General features: G+C 39.2%; 1 protein-coding gene across 1 annotated transcript in view; it reads right to left on the bottom strand.

Annotated features, from left to right (window-relative positions):
• The window catches only part of COL11A1 (collagen type XI alpha 1 chain), a 151,442-nt gene extending 150,753 nt beyond the window's left edge, over positions 1-689 (bottom strand). Inside the window, exon 1 of the mRNA XM_069862238.1 lies at positions 457-689. Coding sequence (XP_069718339.1) covers positions 457-565 — 109 coding nt within the window. The 5' untranslated portion in view covers positions 566-689. The remainder of the gene's footprint in view (positions 1-456) is intronic.
• Positions 690-21,397: the final 20,708 nt, after the last annotated feature.

Here is a 21,397-nt window from a genome sequence, read left to right on the forward strand (position 1 = left end):
CCCGCACCTGCGGGGCCGCTACCGCGGGGCACAGCGCCCCTTCCTACGCGTTTCCTCCCCCCTTCGCGTCCTGGAAGACGTTTTGACCGCTGGAACCCTTCGCAAAGGGGAAAAGTTTTTTTAAAAAAACCAAAAAACAATCGGAGAAAATCACAGCGGAGAGCCTGCACCCCCTCGACCCCCCGAGGAGAAGGCTCGTCACTTCGTTTCAACCACGGCTCGGGGAACTTGAGCACGGTAACTAACGACCCTGAAAGTTGAAAAAAAACTGAAAATCGTACGTACGCTCCGCAAAACTGAGTTTAGTGCTGGAAGACGAGAAATGACCCCGTTTCAACAAGTCTTTCTCTCCTCTTGCGCGCCCCCCGCCAGGGCACGAAGCCCCGCGGCGCCCGGCGGGTCCCGGCAGCCCGAGCCGCTCTGACAGCTCCGACCCGCGGCCCCCGGGTCCCTTACCTCCTCTGACCGCCGCCGCCCGGAGGAGGAGAGCGAGGGCGAGGAGCGCTGCCGAGTCCCGGGGCCACCTTTTCGTTTTCCACCTCGTGGACCATCTCTGCATCTCCATGCTGGGCACCCGCAAGAGCGTGAATTAAACCCGGGCGCCTTCGCTCTATACCGGCTCCGTCCTTTCCACTATATTCCCAGAGAGGACTTCTCCTATCGAGCCATACGTGACGGACCGAGAGGGTGGGTTTTTCCTCTCTCCCCGGGCCCCCTCCGACCCGCCCTCCCCGCCGCCCTGCCTTCACACTGACGGGAGACGAGGGGCTCGAACCAAAATGCAAAGAGCGCCGCGTGCCCCTAAAGGCTTCATCCCGTCAGAGGGCCGGGCGGCTGCTCCCGGGGCCGCCCCCGCCGCCCGAGTGACGGCCCGGGGGCCAATCGCGGCCCCGCCCGCCCGCGGAGGCCCCGCCCCGAGGCGCTGCGGGACGGCGGGGGGGGGGTCCCGCTGCTGCCGCCGCCCCCGCCCCGAGCATGCGCAGAGCCGGGGGGCGCCCGGAGAGCCGAGCGGGAGGGCGGGGGGAGGAGGGAGCGATGCCGAAAGCGGCGGCGAATAAACTCTGGAAGGCTCGTTTGGGAGGTTCGTAAAGCGAGCACCCTTTGTCAGGGCTGGGCAGCGGGAGGGAGCGGGCTCCGTGTGCAGCCAGAGCAGAGGCGCGACGGGATGCATTCCCACTTACTGCATATGGATAGATTTTCCAAGAAATCTTATGCATAAGGTCGACATGAGCAGGTTAATGCGCGCTCGTAGCCCAGAAGGCCAACGGCATCATGAGCTGCACTGAAGCGTGGCCAGCAGGTCGAGGGAGGGAATTCTGCCCCTCTATTCCTCTCCTGTGAGACCCCACCTGGAGTACTGTGTCCAGTTCTGGAATCCTCAGCGTAAGAAGGATGTGGAGCTGTTGGAATGGGCCCAGAGGAGGGCTACAAACATGATCTGAAGGCTGGAGCACCTCCCATACAGGACAGGCTGAGAGAGTTATTCAGCCTGGAGAAGAGAAGGCTCCGAGGAGATCTTATAGTGACCTTCCAGTACATCAAGGGGGCTACAAGAAAGCTGGGGAGGGACTGTTCACAAAGGCTTGTGGTGATAGGGCTAGGGGCAATGGGTATAAAGTGAAGAAGGGCAGATTTAGATTAGACAAAAGGAAGAATTTCTTCACCATGAGAGTAGTGAGGCCCTGTCCCAGGTTGCCCAGGGAAGCTGTGGCTGCCCCATCCCTGGAGGTGTCAAGGCCAGGCTGGATGGGCCTTGCGCAGCCTGGGCTAGTGGGAGGTGTCCCTGCCCACGGCACGGGAGTTGGAACTATATGATCTTTAAGGTCCCTTCAGACCCAAACTATTCTATGAATAGTTTTAATATTGTTATGAACTTGACAACAGTCAAAACTCTTGCTAATTTGGAGCTGGCTCCAGCTCTGCCTGACCTTGCATTTGAGATGGGGAGAGACTGCAAACAGAGGGGACTGCAGAGTGCGCATCTGTTCAGCACAGATCACAACGAACATAAGATGTTATCATACTTCCTACAAGGCGTTATCATCTTCAGAGAATGAACAGTGTCTGGAAAAACACTGCCTGAAAGAAAACGTAACTTCCAAAAAATACCATTACTTAGATGAAACTTAACTCTACTTCAGCTTAAATCAAAAATGCTCCACTTTTTATTACAGTAACTCCTCCTTGTATGGAGAGGAGCCAGGATGCTGGGGTGAAGGCCTTGTGTGCACCCTGAAACTCTGTCTGCTGGTGCTGGTGCAGAAGCAGGGCCAGCCCAGCAGCCTGTACCCCTCGCACCCGCTCCCAGGCACAGCTTGTTCACACACAGCCTTTGGGCACCACCAGGGGCTTCGCTGTAAGGATGCTGCGAGAAAGGAGGGAGTGGGCTAATGAAAGAAAAGCCCACCATCAAACAGCTATCCCCATTCTCCACCTCACCATACCCTGGAAACTGGGGAGCAAGGTTTCACAGCTGCTCCCTGAGAGACCTCCCTTTGTCACTCATGACCTGTCATCCCACTTGCGCAGGTATCAGTGATGGGAGCCAACCTATAGGTAATGGCTACCTTTGGCAGAGCCAAGCCATGCAGCCGATCCAGTTGAGATCCTCCAGAAAGATCTGGTTCTGCCATGGCACCTCTGGGAAATGAGAGAAAATGATGGTCACATTTTAGCAGAAATGTATATAAATTTTTTTTTAAATTTACTTTCCTTGAGCTCTTTCTACTTATAACCCCTTACAACAATTAATAAACATCTGGTTTAAACAAAACACTCGTTGCTTTTATATGTCAAATTAAATTTCAGAGGTGTATTATCCTTTCCTACAGTATCTTGCGTTTTGCTGCGCAGTATTCATATACCTAGCTCTTTCTGTCCTGGGTTGTCTGAAATAGTTAGTATCATTGCCATTAGATTTACAAATGACGGGACTGAGGTGCATAGCACAGTTCCATCTAAGCTCCCCTAAATGCTTTGCATTGGGTGTATTCTGTGAAGAGAGAGACAAGGTTATTCTGGCACTTCAAGTAGTTCGCCGCAGGACAGCTTCTTACTCCTTCAGAACTGGTCTTACAATTCTCTGTCTTAAACACTAACCACACACAGGTCCTCAAAAATCATTATTAGTATTATTATTGTCGCCCTGGCATCTGTATTGCTCTCAGTTGTTTGCTAGATGCCCCCTAGAACAGATCAAGTTAATTCTTTGATGTTTCATCCTTCTTCATTACAACATCAGTGGATATGCCTGTTGGCAATTTTTTCTTTTTACTTAACACATTGTCATTGTATCTCATATGCTATGAAATTTAAAGTTTCTTCTTGGCACTTATCATTTACACATATTTCTGTTACCAGCATTCTTGCTGCTTCCAGTATTTCATCCCATATTGCCTCTCTGACATATTTTTTTTTTGGACCTTTCCTATTAGCCTAAATGAATACAGCTAAACTGTATCCTAGTAAAAAGAAGAATTTCTCTCTCTGCCTAAGAGAAAAAATGGAAGCATTTTAGATAGTTGGTGAAAAAGAACAGGTATTCTCACAGTGTAGAAACTAGTAATTTAACACAGTGCTCTTCCAGTTATTTAAATTTCAGGAGATGTGGCTCAGTCCCTGAAGTACCCATGGAGAGATGCCCACTTGTTTTTGAGGTCCTTCAATACAAAACAGATCGACGAGGACAAAATGCTGAGTACTTAGCAGAATTTTAGATCCCCATAATTCATTAGAAGAAAAGTGTGTTAATCCAGGTGAGGTAGCGTGCTTATATTATTACACAATTCTATATAATTCAATGTTAATTCTAGTACCAGAAGCAAATATTTTTTTAGAGCTATCTCAGCTGGTTTTGCATGCCAGGATATCAAGCTACATAGGCTTGTAATAAATTGCCATCACATTCTGCGATTACAAGAGAGAAGTCACATGTGGTTTAGATGAAGATCCACATCTTGCAGCCCATCAAGTTCTGTATTTAAGGACAATTGATTTTCATTTAGCTAATTTTCTTAGTTATTATTTCTAGTCTTCTTAATTGCCATGATGGTGTTCCAGAGTGAGGTAATTGCAGCCTATGTGCAATGAAAACATGTCAAAGTATAGATAACAATTTTAGAGCGTAGATAAGCTTTATGAGCACCATAAAATTATTCTTAAAAGATTCTTGGTAGAAACTGTCAGCACTTAGATGTAATTTCAGGAGAAATATGTTCTTTCTTGAATCTGAAAGAGGGTTAAAACATGAAAATGTTTTCAGAGAAAAATAGAAAAGAGGTGAATAATGTTATTTTTTTAAATAAACTGTGACCTACAGTGGTTTGTTCTTTTCATTGGCTTTCTTGTTCCTCATTACTCTTCAAGACAGTTCTAGTGAAAAAAAAAGGCTAAGCTCTGTGATATTCGTTATGTTCCGTCCCTGATACATCAACATTGGCAGGTTAGCCCATGTTTAAATAGTAGGAATTGCTCTGTTGTATGTGCACAGATGGGTCATTGTTGTATTTTGAAGCAGAGAGGGGGAGGGGTTAGGAAGAAGAGAATACATAGAAGAAAATATGTTTCCTTGGACCACTGTAGCTTACAAGAAACTTACAGCAGCAGTATTTTCACATTCTTTAGACTACAGGCACCATAATTAAATATAGCTAGAAATGTCATGCTCTTTGGCTGTCTTGCAATCATGTTGTGTTTTTCCTAGCATATTCCTTGACATCACCAAAAGCAAGTCTTCTCTCTCTATATAAAGGGGTCATTTCACTGGAAATAATTAATGCAGTGTAAGGAAGAGTATGATTCTATCATTGATTTACATTTATCTTGGGAACCTTGACTTAAACTACATTGTTTATAGCTTCACATATATGTTGAAGCCTTTTAGAACTTCTCCCATTCTGTTCACAGGACAGAAGTGAATATTCCATAATAAATGGATGTCTTAAAAGTGATTACCCACTGCCTTCTCTGTGACTTCCATTCTTTTGATTTATGTAGTGGGTAATTCATCCTTGTCTCATGTCTGGTGTAGACGTATGTGTTCTAAGAATTTTCTGTCATATTATTAATATTGGGAAGAAAAGTGAGTTGTACTGCTTCAGTAAACTGAACCCATGTAAAAAAAAATGTCTTACAAATGGAAATCAGTGGAACGGTCTCTGCTAGGTGAAATATTAATATTAATGCCTACAGGAAGGACAAGGAGGAACTCCCTGCCAGGGATTGTAGTGATAGGACGAGGAGTAGCAGTTTTAATCTGAAAGATGGGATATTTAGATTAGATGTTAGGATGAAATTTTTTACTGTGAGGGTGATGAGGTGCTGGGACAGGTTGCCCAGAGAAGTCATGGATGCCCCATCTCTGGAAGTGTTCAAGACCAGGTTGGATGGGATGTTGAACAACTTCATCTAGAGGAAGATGTCCCTGCCTGTGGTAGGGTGCTTGGAAATGGATGATATTTAAGGTCCCTTCCAGCCCAAACCATTTTAAGATGCTGTTATTCTTTTTGTAGCTTTAAAGGGAGAGAAATAGATGAAAGCATGCATATAGAAAAAATAAATAACAGTATTTCTTTTCATGATTCTAGCTTCAAGGAGTGTAATCTGCTATTTGGCTACTACCAGTAGTAGCTTATTGTTTCACTGAGCTTCCCGAATTTCCTTATATAAGGTTTTGAAGAATGAAGCCAAGGCTTGCTTTGTGCTTCACCAAACACTTTGGGCTAGGGAATGGCTCAATGTCCATTGATTCTTTCTTTCAGACACCCAAGAGTTAGGGACGAGGGAAAATAGTAAAAGAAATTTGATACAAAACAGCATAGTTCAGCACTCATTAGCTCAGGTACGTAAGACTACAGAAACATTAGCATAACTACTGTTTTCTGTTAAGAATATAAAGAAGCCTCTTCACTTGACACAGGCAAAGCTCTAGTGACTGGATGCAGCTGCACTGCACAGTATTACACAGCTCCAAAAGAAGAGCTGAAAGTGGCTGCAAATTGGATGTGTATTGTTTCTGTGTTTATACTGAAGATCAAATTTATACTGTTTCTGGTGAAAAAAAAATTCTTCTGTTTTTAAACTGCATATGGACTAATTGGATTTGCTACAAGAAACACCAGCATGAGAGATTAAAGCTTTAAGGCCTGCATAAGGAATAAAGTTAATAGTAAGGTTAGAATTAGGAACTTAAAGGATTAAATGGCATGACTGCTTGAAACAGACAGTCTGCTGCTTTGGGAAGGGGGTTGTAGTTGGCAGGAGCTCATACCTCTTTTGCTGTAGGGGTTTATCCCTTTTTTGTTAGTATGTTTAATGTTGAGAGTTGAAAATACAAACCATCAAAAATTGAATCCTGTTCTTCAGGATCATGAAGATAAGAATAAATTTGTATAAAAGCAGGGCAATAAACTGTGCTGCCTTTTACTTTTAGGGATGATCTCTCATAAATAAATCAGTGTGATCCTTCTGTCAGAACTTGGTTGATGGCAACAAGTGATATTTTTATATTTAAGAGAGTTTCATAGTAAAACAAAGGCTCAAGCCCTGACCTAGAAAGCCAGAAAATTAAACTTCTTGTGTGCTCTGAAAGTTAGTTGCAGATAGGGACAGAGAGATATACAGAATAATATGCAATACAAATTTCTAACTATAGCCTTTTCACAGTCTTCTCCAGTGATGCACAACTGGGCCAGTTAATGCTCCCTCCTTTTGCAGTAGCATGTAGTTTACTGTGCAGGATTATCAGTCTTTCTGGATAGCAGAGCCAGATTCAAGCTCCTACTGATACCATTTGGAGCTGCTTCTTTACTGGTAGCTGCTTGTCTCTCTAATCCCAGTAGCCTTTTCTTCCTATTCTGTTGTATCCTCCTACATCATTTTCCCTTACTACTTCTAGCATCACTTTTTGCTCCCCTCTAGAGTTCTCTGGCAGAGAGCATAAAGATGTATGGCATTTTTCTTCAGTTTTAGGACTCAGCTGCCAATTTTCATAAGGTTAGGGTTCTGATAGGGTTTTAAGTCAGGATTTTGGAATATGAAATGTAAAGATACTAGTTTATTTTAGGACATTAGAATAGGAGAGGTTTTGAAATGAAATTGTCAAGAACTTTAATGTAGATATGACAACACCCCCAGAAGCTTGAAGGGGCCTCGGTCAGAAAAATCATTACTCCTTACAGGTTATGCTAAGTGATGAGCCCTTGTCTTTCCATAACTTACATATGAGAGATTATATATGAAGTTTGGTGACAGTCTGGGAAATTTTATTTTTATTTTTGAATCAAGATTTTGCAGATTCTGCAGAGAATGTTATTTATGGAAACCAGTACCTGATGAAGTCTCTCCTTGTAGGCATTCATGTCACTATTAAAAAAAAGGAAAAGATTTGGCGTAGGGTTAGGACTGAGGATTTTGAAGTCTTATGAAACCAGATTGTTCCTGGACTTTGCTGATCCTTGTAGATAGTAATTGCGTTAATACAAACCCATGACATGAGCTGTATCAGCCCTATAAGAACTAGCAGACTATCTGTTTAGGAGAGTGATATGACAGTTATGTTTAGGCTGAAGGTTTTAGCAAAGAGCTCAGGGTATGATACCTTTCTACATGTCCCCCTCTAAGTCAGTTTTGGTGGAAAATTCTGACTAATATTGTCTTTAACTATTGGGGTTACTCCCTTATGTGCTAGTTAATTCAAGTTATAGTTAGTGCTTAAGTGATAGTCAGGGTTTTGGGAGTGATAACTGTCCTAAACCCTAAGTAATGCTCAGCTATGCGAGACTGCCAAAGATGAATAGCAGAGAGACAGTAATAGAATCTGATGTACTGTTTTGTAATTTCCTGTAGAAATTGGTGCCTCTCCTGAAAGTAAAGTTACTGTTACAAGTGAGTTTAAGGCTGATACCTTCTTTTTAAATTGTCATAGTTGTCACTTGCACTTTGAACCTGTGGGAAACAAGGAGATAAGAAGGATGTTGGCATTGACAGAAGCCAGTTCTTATTAGCAACTGACAGAAACCAATATCTTGGTCTCCCATAGGCTGAGGACGAGTCTAGTGTTAGGCAGAAGGTTTAAGGCCTAGGAAAATAAAGCATCAACAGGTAAATTCATTTCTTAATGCAAAAATCTTGGCAGCAAGCTTTGTGCTGATGTACCTAGCAGCCAAAGACTTCACTGCTTTCTTCCTCCAGAGAAAATAATATTTCTGCACCAGGTGGAGAAGTAAGTTAAGGGTCTATGTTTCGGTTTACAGTTGGAATTTATTCTCTAGATTTGAACAAGGCTTTTGTTACACTTGAGGTTAGTTTTTTTAATATAATGTGTCTACATCCCTGAGTAGTGTTGTGTTCTACAGGGTGCCCTGCAAGTAAGCACAGAAACAATAGAAATGAAAAACAAAGACTGATATTGCCTTATACCAGTAGGTTCCTGTGTATAAATTACAAATTAGTGTCAGACTCTGTAGAGGCTACAGAGATGAGAATTGGATAGATGCTGCTACAAGCCTTATATGTTCTTTTCCTCTGTCAGTCTGTGTAGGAATAATTGCCATAGGAGAGGGTGTTTAAAACAGATTAACGAGCGGGGTTTTGGAAACGGATGACTAAATATAAAGAGCATACCTTATGACAGAATCTACAATAGTCCCAGAAATCTGAATTAATAAGAATCAGCTCATATTAATAGCAACCATTTGCTTTTCCTCCAGTAATTGATCCTTTAGTTAGTAATAATGCAAGAGCTAGAATTGAAGGTATAGAAATTTAAGATTAATGTTTGGGAACTTTTAGACTGATTCTGGTAAAAAAATGGGCCACAGACTATTCCATTGCTCTGAGGTGTCTGATGTTCTGGATGGGATTGAGATTAGATTTACTGTCTAGAATCCAATTTATTGCTAGTCTCTGGAAGCTTTAGGGGCAGGGAAGTGATGCTACAAACTGATGCCATTTCTTCTTTTTCATTAATGATTTACTGTCTTTCAGATTAAGATTAGGGAAGTGTCAAGATGCCAGTTCACCATCAGTTCTTACAGCTCTGAAGAGTTAGGAAGGTTGTTGTCAACAGCGAGGTTTATGTGGGGACTCAACGTAATTTGTAGATGGCCCAAATGATTTGATCTAGAGATGCAAAGTGGTCTGCTGTCATTAGGATTCAGTTTTGGGTTATTTCAGTTTATCATCTTTTTCATCTGCCAAGCCTACGTACAAAAGATAGCTTCAGGAGGTTGGGTTATTGCCAGGGAATACAAAGCAGCTTATTACTGTCAGTGGCCAATGCCTTGTTTTCAGGACAGGGTATGGTGAAGGTTAGGGATAAGACTGGCTTGAAGATTAGGGTAGAAAGAATACTTCTGGGACCTGGACTTATAACCAGGTTCTGCGAAGCTTACAGGAATAAGAAATTGTATGGAATCATCATGAGTTTATGTTGGCTTTGATAACCCTATGTATACATTTAAAATTAGAGGTTGTGGTGGAGTTAAGAAGTATCATTTGGGAAATGAAAACTTGAGCTTGCTGATAATTGTTGGATTCTGCACAGGCCATTATGATAAAAGAACAGCTTTGATGTTTTCATGGGCTATTGTCTTAGTTCGGATATGATGCGTGTTGCCAACAGACTACACGTACAATTACAGCTTAGCACGGTTTGTACATATCCTTCACTTTTCTGCCAGGAAAGTTATGTTTAGGATTAGCATCATGTTTATTGCTTAAGGCAATAAAAATTCAAGTGTTGCTTTTCTCAGGCACTACAGTGTTGTAAGAATGCTTCATCTTTTGTTTTCAGTGCTGGTTACGTAGCTGTGTATGTTGGTCTTGAGGAGAATTCACTTGGAGATGCTGAATTATCAGCTGATTTTGTGTGAGACACAGATAGAGTAATAGGGGTCAGTCTCTTAGTTTCGTGTTTGCTGTGGTTATTAGTCTGATTATGGTTGTGATTTAGGAAATGAAGAATGAAGAACTCTCCTCGTGGATTTTACGTGCATCAAAGGGAGAGATAACAAACTGATGTTATCAGAAGCTAATGCATTATTTTGAGTTCTGTTGCTTTTGTTTTCTTACTCATGATGGAGATTAGTGTCATTGGGGGAAAAAAGAGTTTATTGCTTGATTCTGGTCTGTCTGTGCAGACTAGATTAGGGGATGTGTTCTTTCCTTGAGACCTCTACCCCCTTGCTACTTTGATGCACCCCTCCATGCCACACAGTCATCTTCCTCATGTACTCTTCCCAACTCTCCTTTTTATCAATGTGCATCTCTGCTGTTATATGAGAGGAAAAATATCTGACTGCATTTTCATAAAATCTTTTCATTATTAAGAATCACAATTTCTTCATTAACTTTGTTCTTTTCATTGGAAGATGTAATCTGTCAGATCTGTAATTCTCTTTCCTTGCTTTACAAAGCCTTAAAATATGTAAAAGTAAGCATCATTCTGATGCTGCTACAGATGAATTATTTGAGGAGCTACAGCATATGGTATGATTGGGACATTAGTTTCTCTGTGGATTGTGGATTAGTAAGAGCACGCATTTGTGAACGGAAGATTTTGTGACTGGAATTGTTCTGGGAATGTGCTATGTGCTTGGCCTCAGGCTAAAGGAGAATATCAAAACTCTGTCAACCTGTGAAATTAATTGAAGAAAAGCAGCAATCTCTATCCTTCCTGGTTTCATTGACTTTGTTGGATCTCAGTCATGACTGCCTTGTAGAATAGTCTGATCTTCTTGCACCTCCACTGGTAGAGAGAAAATATTGCTGAAATAGCATTTTACAGCATATAAACAGCACAGCATTTCCATCCTGTTCAGCAAGCAGCAGGAAGTATCAAGTATCATGCAGTATTGCCAGCTGAGCTTGGTAATTTGGCTGAAGTTCTGGGGGCTTGTTTCAGCCAACCTCCCTAATATTTAAGGTTCACCTACTGATACTTTATAGCACAACACAGTGCAATTGATACAGCAACCCACCATTCCTTTTTCATTTGCATGAATTTGTTCTTGTGATTCTAACCTGTTGTAATCACAATTATACTTAATTCAAAATAAAAAAAATAGGTTAGCAATCAATGTAATGTGTAATATGTCTCTTAAAATGTAACATTTTAAGGATACCTGGATTTTCCTCTTTAAAGACGGTTGAAAATGAGACATAGATATTTGATGTAGGGATTAGTTTCTCAGTTTCTGTCTAGTTTTTGGATATTGTCATTACATACCAGAACTTTCAAAAATCTATATTTTGATTGCTGTGTCTGAATTTATTCAACAGCCAGCTAGAACTTACTTTTAGTACATCATGGTTTTGCAACACCACACTTTCAAATATTTGCCTTTAATTGCTATAGTCTAGTTCGTTGCTTCATTAATTTGTTTTCACAGTTTATCTGAGACTTCTTTTAGCTGCAGATCAGTTGAAACGGGTATGTGGGCTGAAGGAACTAACAGAACGGTTTGGACAGGACTCCCTCTGCCAACTGTTTAACTTATTATCACAGTCTCCCCAATCAGTTCTGCTTTCATCAGTTTCGTTCTTGAAGCAGTGGGTCAATGTCTACATACTGCAGTCCATTTTTACTTACGACTTCTGACAAATTAAGAACAGATGTTTAAGTGTAAAAGGCCTCTTACAGTCTTCATTCTGCATTGTTTTGTGGTATTGTTTTGCGTTGGTGGAGTACTGGTGGCCTATCCAATACACAAGGAGGCAGTGCAGGCACAGACTAATGACCTGCATGTGTCACACACTTGTAGCATGTTTATTAGTTTCTGGCAATACTAATGCTACCACCCTCAGAGTTCCTTTTAACTGGGCAAAATTAAGACAGGGAGAGGACTAAGAAGGTGAATAACTAACAGCAAATAAATTTATGACCAATTTATTATTTATATAATAAATTATATTTATATAATTATATTTATTTTATATTTATATTTATTATATTTATTTATAATATTTATATTATATTCATTTTATTTATTTTTTATAATTTATATTTATTATATTTATATAATAAATTCCTTTATTGCATAGACACCTCACAAATGAGTTGCGTGTTAAAGTTTGGATTAGGATAAGTTTATCCTATTCTGTAAGAAAGGGCACTGAAAAAATGAAGATAACATTTCAGGCAGGCCTGCCTCAGGTAGCTTAATGTCTCATGCCTACTGTTTCACTTACCTGAGCCTGAGAAGAAGAGGATCAAAACATACTGGACATATAAATAAATAAAACTAAAAAATATGTTAGTAGTTATCGTTCAATAAGTGTTTCAGTCCCCTTATATTTAACTCATATTCCTCCAGAATAATGCATCCTGTTGAAGGACTTACAGGGATTTTCAAATGACATCTGCCTTGGAACTTGAGCATGCTGGCAGACTTTCTGAAATATTTCTCAGTTCATAAAATAATGGCCATTTTAATAGCACTAGCTGATGAAAACTAAATCACATGCATAATCATACCATGTAATAACTATTGGTTAGATATAATTCTACATTTGTCAAAGAAAAGAAAAACCTTTGAGGAATGCATAGTAGCTTTAAAATTAAGACACAGCAAAGCTTGTAGTATGATTTGGTGCCTTTTACTTGTTTAAGCTTTGAAAACTCTGTTTAGGGCTGACCGTGTCTTTTTGAAATGTGAGGCAGCCTTCAGTACATAAGCTCTATCAAAGTCTTGGGGATCAGTCCCAGGAAGCCAGCAGACTGTTTCCAGAAGGCATTGCATGGTTCATGTGACAGGGAATAATGAAACAAGGATTGCACGAAAACTGCCAGATTGCCTTAAGCTTCCTGTCCATGGGCATGGATTTCTGCAAAGCGTGTAACTCCTCTCCCAAATGCAGTGTGTTTACATGTTGTTTGTGCATTTATATGGATGTTTAAAAGGCAAGTCTCTTGAAAACATTAATCATTGTTTAATGCAATAATATGTGGATATTTACATATGATATTAGGACAAGCAAACGAGGAGACTATAGCCGGTCTGTGAGAATCAAAGAGGAATAAGTAAGTGGAAGACCAGCAGAACAACTTTGCATACACTTGGTCTTACTTGATGATGTCTTCAAATTTAGTTACCTTTTTTCTCTCTAACGTGTGCTATGCTAGGTGTTCAGTATGTTGATTGCTACTTCATTCACTCTTAGTGGCGTTCCTCACCCCTTAACACTTTAAAAAAACATATCAAATGGGTGCTCACAATAATTTGTTAACTACTTCAGCCTGTAATAATCTCAACTGCCCACATTTTGATTTTTTTTCCCATAAAATTATTATTTTCTAGTCAATACCACGAAAATTACTAACTTTATCAGAAAAATGTGAGGTTTTTGTTTCAACATGTATCTTCAAAGCACCAGTGGGTGTTCAAGCCCTGCTGTCTGCCAGGCTCATTGCCCAAACTCTAAAATAATTAGATTCATTTGTAGCCAGTCTGGACTGAAGCAAAGACTAATGGTGTCTACTAGCGCAGCAATAGTTGAGGAAGATGAAAACAGTAAACTGGAAAAAGATATAACAGGTTTTTGGAAACAAAATGTAAAGCTCTAGATTAAAATCTAGCTTAATTAATTTCATGGGATATCATAAAATAGGCAATAAAAAAATATAGAAGCTCACATTTGAATTCTTAGTTAAAGACATGCTAATTCCATTACATTGCTTCCTCCACTACTATATTATTTTATGAGTTTTGTGATCCTGACACTCATGATTAAAGTACTGGTCTACTGATTATTAATTTATCACAGTAATAAGTAAATTTTATACTAGATAGCAATCTTTAGTAGATGCAATGAGTCCAGAATTCAATTATTTCAGTACCAAATCTGTTCTGGTAATTTTCACATGGTGTATGAGAATGTAAATATTTTGCTTATTTATATACTGAAAGTTCTATAGGTACAATTAAAAAAAATAATTTATACATAATGTCTTGAGATTAGATCACTAAAGCAAAACATTGATCAGGATAAAATCTGAACATTCCAAAAAGGAGTACAGTTCAATGACTGTAAATGAAGTTGAAATACAGTGAGCAAAATAATCAAGGTTGAGATATAACTATTTTGACTGGTGTCAGAAACTGGAGATCACTGTGCCAGGTGCAGTACTAGTGTAGATTCTCTGTGTCCAGATATGCTTTCTATCACCTGCAGTGTATGTTTGCAGATTCTGAAGTGCAGGAGGCAATGTTTACTCTATTTCATGCTAAGGATTAATTTATTGTATCCAGATTGATTCCAGATGATGACTGCAGTAATTTTCCAAAATTTATTATATGGTTTAATCTTCTAATTTTCTACCTAATTATAATCAGATATGACAGCGAGACTGAGAAATGGAAAGAAAAAATATATATTTGACTCCAAATATTGATTATTTAGCTACCTTGCTATCATCCCTTGATTGCTCAGAATCCTTCAGTTTTCCTAAAGATAGACCTCAAGGATCATCACATTTGCAGTCAGTAGGCTTTTCAAAATTGGGCTTTATTATGCCAATAGGATTTTACACATCTGTTTTTATTTTTAGGCATGTAAAAAGCTCAAAATTTATTCCAGATGATACATAGCAATCTTGCCTTTTTATTTTCCCTTAGGTAAGAACATCCAACCTATCTTAACCTTAAATACTGTTTCTGTTCTTTACTTTTTACCACATCTGCAAGCCAAGTATGACTCTGATCCTTCTAATATTTTGGCAGGTGCTTAATTTTAAAGCGTGTGACTATATGTATGCCCCATTGGGGTTTATTTGTGTATGTGGGTGTATATATATACATATATATGTGTCTTTTTTCCCCAGGACTAGTTCCAGCTACTGCAAGGTAGCTAGACATTTGTAAAATCATTATATGTAAGTGGTGGGTTTTATATATGAAAAGACATAGATAAAGTGGAATGATGTCACTATTTTTTTGAGTTTGATAAGAGTTGAAGTGGTTGTTCATATCAACCCCATGCAATACTACAGTCTTGGAGAAGAGTGGCTGGAAAGCTGCCTCATGGTAAAGGACCTTGGGGTGCTGGCTGACAGCAGCTGAACATGATCCAGCAGTGTGCCCAGGTGGCCAAGAAGGCAACAGCATCCTGGCTTGCATCAAAAATGGTGTGGCCAGCAGGAGCAGGGAAGTGATCTTGCCCCTGTACTCAACACTGTTGAGGCTGCGCCTTCGAGGCTGTGTTCAGTTTTGGGCCCCTCAGTACAATAAAGACATCAAGTTGCTGGAGTGTGTCCAGAGAAGGGCAACGAAACTGGTGAAGAGTCTGGAGCACATGTCTTATGAGAAGTGGCTGTGGGAACTGGGGTTGTTAAGTCTGGAAAAGAGGAGGCTGAGGAGGGGAGCTTATCAGTCTCTAAAACTACTTGAAAGGAGGTTGTAAGTAAGGCGGGTGTTGATCTTTTAGCCCAAGTGCTATGTGATGGGATGAGAGGGAAGGGCCTCAAGCTGTACCAGAGGAGGTTCTGGTTGAACATTAGGCAAAACTTCTTCACTGAAAAGGTTATCAAGCACTGGAATAGGCTGCCCAGGGAGGTGAGTGAGTCACCATCCCAGGTGGCATTTAAAAGATGGGTAGGTGAAGTGCTTAGGGATATGATTTAGCAGGTAGACAGGTACAGTTGGACTTGATGATTTCAAAGGTCCTTTCCAACTGAGCAATCCTATGCATAGGACTACCCCAATTTATGCAGTGTGTCTGAATGCATTGTCTAAATGCTTCTTGAATGTTGTTAGGCTTTGTGCCATGACTACTGCACTGGGGAGCCTGTTCCAGTGCATCACCACCCTCTGAGTGAAGAACCCTTTCCTAATATCCAACCTAAACCTCTCCTGGCACATCCCCCTGCCATTCCCCCAGGTCCTGTCGGTGGTCACCATAGAGAAGTGATCAGCACCTGCTCCTCCTCCTTCCCTTGTAAGGAAGCATTAAAATGCTAGGGGGTCCCCCCTTAGATGCTAAAATCAAGTTGAAAGATCTCTGATAGTACCTAAGATACACTCCAGTCTTGCGGTTTTAACTTTTGAAATAATCCCCTAAATTCATACACACTTATTGCATCAATTGAATAGGATCAGAACTGCCAACCTTTTGAGGATATTGAGACAAATTTCTTCATTAATATAAGGAAGTATAACTATTGACTTAGCAGACTGAAGCAGATTATTAGAGCTCTGAATTTGGCCTGGTTGCCTTTGGAGCCTAAGGTGCATGTTTTGTGAATGACAGTGTTACAAGAAAGATGGATTTTGACAGGAATGAGAATAATGAACAGGCAGCTGGAAATACCTGCGTGTGTTATGCTTCTTGGCAGACTTCACGAGCAGTAGAGCTGTTGACTTCAGAGTTGCCTGTGGGTCTGTCACTTCGTTCGTCTCTGTAAGGGTTGATTTTTCAGAACTACTTTGTCTCCAAGGTGTCATTTCCCCAATGGCTTAAGGAATTTACATGTTATTATCTACTTTGAATATGTCTTAAATTCCCAAGACAACTCAAGCTGTTTCTTTATTATAAAAAGTTACAGGAAAGATGTGGTAGCTTGTCACCCTGTTACGTGTTTGGAAACGCAACATGTGTAACAAATCTTTATGAAAAGTTTCTGTAACTCCCTGGATTTACTGTTCTTGAGAAAGAAATAATTTAGAAAGACCCGTGAAATTACCCTACAAAATGAAGCTCCTAATTTATGCAATATTAGTTGCCCTTACAACGTTAATGACATTGTGAAATTCAGTCTAATAATTTCACATTGAGAAAGAGGGTATATTTAAAAACAGTGGTGTTTGAGAGAGCAATAGTATTCTGTCACAGCAAATATTCGTAAAATTTCAAACACCTACTTTCGTCAGACAATAAAAAAAAAACTAATGAAAGAATGCACAGTTTGATTTCAAACATGTCAAACTAGTACAGTCTACCAACTTTGAAACCTGACCACAAGTTTGCATTACCCACTTTTTCTGTTTAATTTCCAGCTTTGGGAGTCAGAGGAATGGGCTGCAGGCTTGGGAATGCTGTCCCTTCAACAGGGAGTTTCCCTGTTCCTGACTTTTCTCTCCCCAAAGGCAAATTAGTCTGGTCTGTGAAACAGTGGCTTCTTTCTGTGCAGAAGACAGCAGGCAGAAATACAGGAATTATTTGGATTTTGAAGAAGTCCCCTTAAAAATGGATGTTCGTTGCTTTACTTTCTTTCTCACTTGCTAGGTCTCTCACTTTAAAGAACGTGTTCATCCTCATTTCCTAAAAAAATGCTGGGTTTATTCAGTCAGATTAAAATTGTGTATTCTGAGGGTTGTAATTTGGTAGATAACCCAGATCCAAGGTTTTCAATAATTTGTTTGGAGAAAAGCTGTTGAGTGTCAGGGGTTAATAAAACTCCAAACCCGTGTCAGCCTTTCATAGGTCTATGCCAAGCCTATGTTTGGGGAATTTAAAAAATAAAACCTGGTAAATCAAAAACCAAATCAAAACCAACATGGTAAAGGCCATTTCATGGGAAAAGATGACCTGTCTCAAAAAACAAACTATGCCCTGCTGTTCCCTCTCCTTTAAAGCATTGTTTCCCACAATAGAAATATGCTCTTATTTCCATCCAGCAAATATTTGAGTGTTACAAAGTCTCATTTTAAGTGAAAAAATTAGACATCAGTGAGCTTTGCTTGATTAAGCACATGTTGAACAGCCTTGTGGAGCTTCACATATGAGAACTTCTAAGGATTCTCCACTGTTGTGGTACTTCCAGGAAGCAAAACCAGGGAGGGCTTATTGGTACAGAACATTCTGCTGCACTGTGAAAGTCACAAAGCTAAATTCAGCAGTCATATAATTTTAAAGTTAACAATTATCGGCTGTGTACTGTCTTTCATCCATAGTGTGATGGAAGGTGTATTGTGTCACTTGTTTGATCACAGCTTATTGTGTGCTTTTTACTTTGTAAAAAGATGAAAATAGGCCTGATGAGGGATTTATTCAGTTCAGATGAACAGGTAGGGTATGCTGGGACTTCCTTGGAATTAGTTTCTTAGTGTTGCTACCAATGCTCAGATGACAGTTTCCACAGCTCAGTGCAAGCATGTAGAGAGTTCACAGAGGCCCTGGGGAATTCTTATAAGAGTCAGGAGACAGTATTTAGCTGTACATGAGGAAAGTCTTAGGTTTAAAAAAAGGAATGCTGAATTTGTAGCAATCCAAGAATTGAAAACTGCTGGACCTGGGAGCAGGATTTGGATGCCCAGGCACCAAAGGTAGGGAGGAGATAGTTTATAAAATATTGCATTTCAACCTATTTCTTCCAACAGATTTGTATTTTGTCTATTGGAAAAGCTATCCTTCTCCAGTTTTAGTTCTGCTCAAACATAGCTTAAGGACTGAAAACCTTTAACTGCTTTTGAAGTGCTTAAATCAAAGAAAAAGTTGCAGACAGCTCTGCCTTAAAGTCTCAGCTTGCTTACTGCCTTGTCACATATGGGTATAAAAGCACTTTCCTCTAAGGCAAATGTGTTGATTCTTGTGGAGAAGCTAAGCTGGAACTGTCTCTTTGCCTGCTTCTTAGCATATGGCTGTTGGTGTTGCTATGATGAATTATGGAGTCATGTGATAAAATTCACTTATTATGGGTCTTTGATTTCACCTGCATTTTGCTACTTCAGCCAGCTCCCCACAACATACCTGTAACACCCCAAACCTTTAAGCGCTCCCAGTCAGCTAACTTTTTTTATTCTTTTAATAAACCTCTACAAAGCTGTACCTGTCCTGCCTCCACTGTGCCAGCTATGGAGTTCCACCCCAGAGTTCTGCTAACTTGAAGCGCAGAAGGGTGATATTCCATATTTGACCAATGTTGAATTGCTTTGAGACTCTCAATTGCTTGAGAGTCCGTTAAAGCAATAAATAAGAAGTGAGAGCTAGAACTAGGAGACTGCCAGTATTAAAAAGGGGAAATTGCAGTGAGTTAATGAATCCTGAGATGCCAGAACTTAAAGCCTAACATTCCTCTGTAAAATTAAACATTTTTTACTGCTTTTAAAAGCAACGAATAAATAAGATTTCTTTTTATTACTATTTCTCTTCTTCCAAAGTCTGTAAAATTGTACTTATCAAAAAAGTTTTGTAGTCACTGGAATAATTTTAAAACATAATTCAATTTAAAGGGTTTAAATTGATGAAAATACCTTAAAATGCTATATGCTTTCTCTAAAAGAACATATATCTCTGTGATTTATCATGACTTTTCGTCACTGATCATTGGGCCATAACTTGCATAATTTGGCTGTAAGTTCTGCTGTGGTAAATCATAGAGACTTCCTTTCCACTATATATATATACAGTATATATATATATATATACACTGTATAATAAGTATTTAGAAATTTGTAACAAGCTTGAGTTCCCAAACAAACACATCTCTGTAATACAGAGCATAATATCATCCTCATACTAGTCTTACATAGTTGATTAAGTAGACTTAGGTCCATATAAATCATCAATAAGTGATATCAGAAGCACATTATTTAGTGTTCATTAACTGAGATTGTGATATTTATTTTCTTATTATAAATCAAAGAATATCTATGTATCATAAGTATAGATTTTTTTCCATATATCCTTATCAGGATGAATTACTAGAACCATATTATGAAATACTGTGTTCCTTGCCAATATGTTACTAGAAGCCCTTTGCCTATTGATTTTTGACAGGTGCAAAAATGGATCCTTGTTTGCTGCTTCAGTATTGTATTATTCAACAAGAGTCTTAAGATGTGATTGAATTCTGTATGCTTGCATTTCATATTTTCAGTTGCATTTTCTTAAAACTTACTGGGCTTGTAATTCTTATAAGTCACCGACACTTTACGTTGGTTAGGGTAGTGGCAAGAGGCAGGCAAACTCTTCACTCATAATTTTCCTGCATTTAAATTCTACAAGGACAAACAAACAAACAAACAAAAATGCCATTAATAGAGGATGTTTATCATATTTATTTTCCAAAATTATGGAGAAAGAAAAGGTTTGGTGCGAAAATGGAAGTTGTTCCTGGGCTCTTTTCTGGTTTTGGTTGTGGTGTTTTTCCTATTTCTCGCTTGAAAAATGGTTTGTGGTGGAGGGAAATAAACAGAGGAAACAAAATATTAAAAATATCTACCTAAATAATATTTAACCAAAGACGTTATTTCTATTCTAAAAGGTTATCTGTGTAGAACACCCACTTACATTTACTGCTATCAGTTTCCCCCTTTTCTGGTGTTCCTTGTTTACTAACACTGAAGTACATGTTAAATGTTCCGTTTTCAATTTATCTATAAAATGACAGAGGAAAAGTAAGTTCAGATTAACTAAGGGTACAAGTTAAAAATTAATATAAAAACCTTATTCCTAGGAAATCCTCTCATTCAGAATTAGACTGTGCATAACTCTAATTAATTTTAGAAGGAAAGTGAATTAAATCACGCCTAATTACAGATACTAATTCAGAACAATTTCATCTACTCAGCCTTTTGATGTGGTGTTTGCAAGGTGATTTTGAAATTTAATTTGGATTGTTTTCCCAAGAGACCATGTAAATATTGACTTAGATGTAATCCTTAATCACTTGTTCACTCCTATAACTTGGTTGGTATAAAAAATTGTCATTCTCTGTGAACTATCTATAGTAGAATATGAAATTTTTATATTCCGCAAAAAATTCAAGGTCATGTCAGAAAATAACTAAGATAGTGGTGTTAATAACCCTATTAAATATGAGATTGTTAAATATCTTGAAACATTAGGAAAATAACTTCACAGTAACAAACGTACTATTTGATGACAGTCTCTGGTAGCATGGGCTTGATGAACAAACATCAAAGGAATTGTTAGCACAACATTTTTTATTTCTGTAATGTTATCAGAAGAGAGGTAAGCAATTTCTTGCAGCAGCAGCAGTACTCTGTTATAATTACACATGAGATAACTAAGCCAGTGACATTTTCCAAGTATTTTAGAACTTTAACTTTTGACTGTCACATTGGTGACAAGAAAAGAAAAGGCTGGGGAAAGAGGAGATTTGAAATGTATCAGTGAAGTGAAGCCACATAGCCATAGGCTGATATTTGCAATATTTTCTAAGCGGGGTAGTAGTCTCCATCTGAGTTTTCACTGTAGGCATTTACAGTAATACAATAAGGAATAAAATAGTATATTCTTGCATTGTTCAGTAGAGGTGAACAAAGACTAGGTAGTGGAGCTCATCAGGTTTTCATTCAAAGCAATAAGGTGAGGATTCTATACATGTATTTTAGTAAAATGCCCAATAACTTAATTTATAAATGGATAAAATCAAGATTGTGGATTGTTGGAAAACCTGCCTAACAAACTGAACAAACTCCTTACAGCTTTTTTCTAA

Source organism: Phaenicophaeus curvirostris, chromosome 8 (assembly GCF_032191515.1).
Source record: "Phaenicophaeus curvirostris isolate KB17595 chromosome 8, BPBGC_Pcur_1.0, whole genome shotgun sequence".
NCBI lineage: Eukaryota > Metazoa > Chordata > Aves > Cuculiformes > Cuculidae > Phaenicophaeus > Phaenicophaeus curvirostris.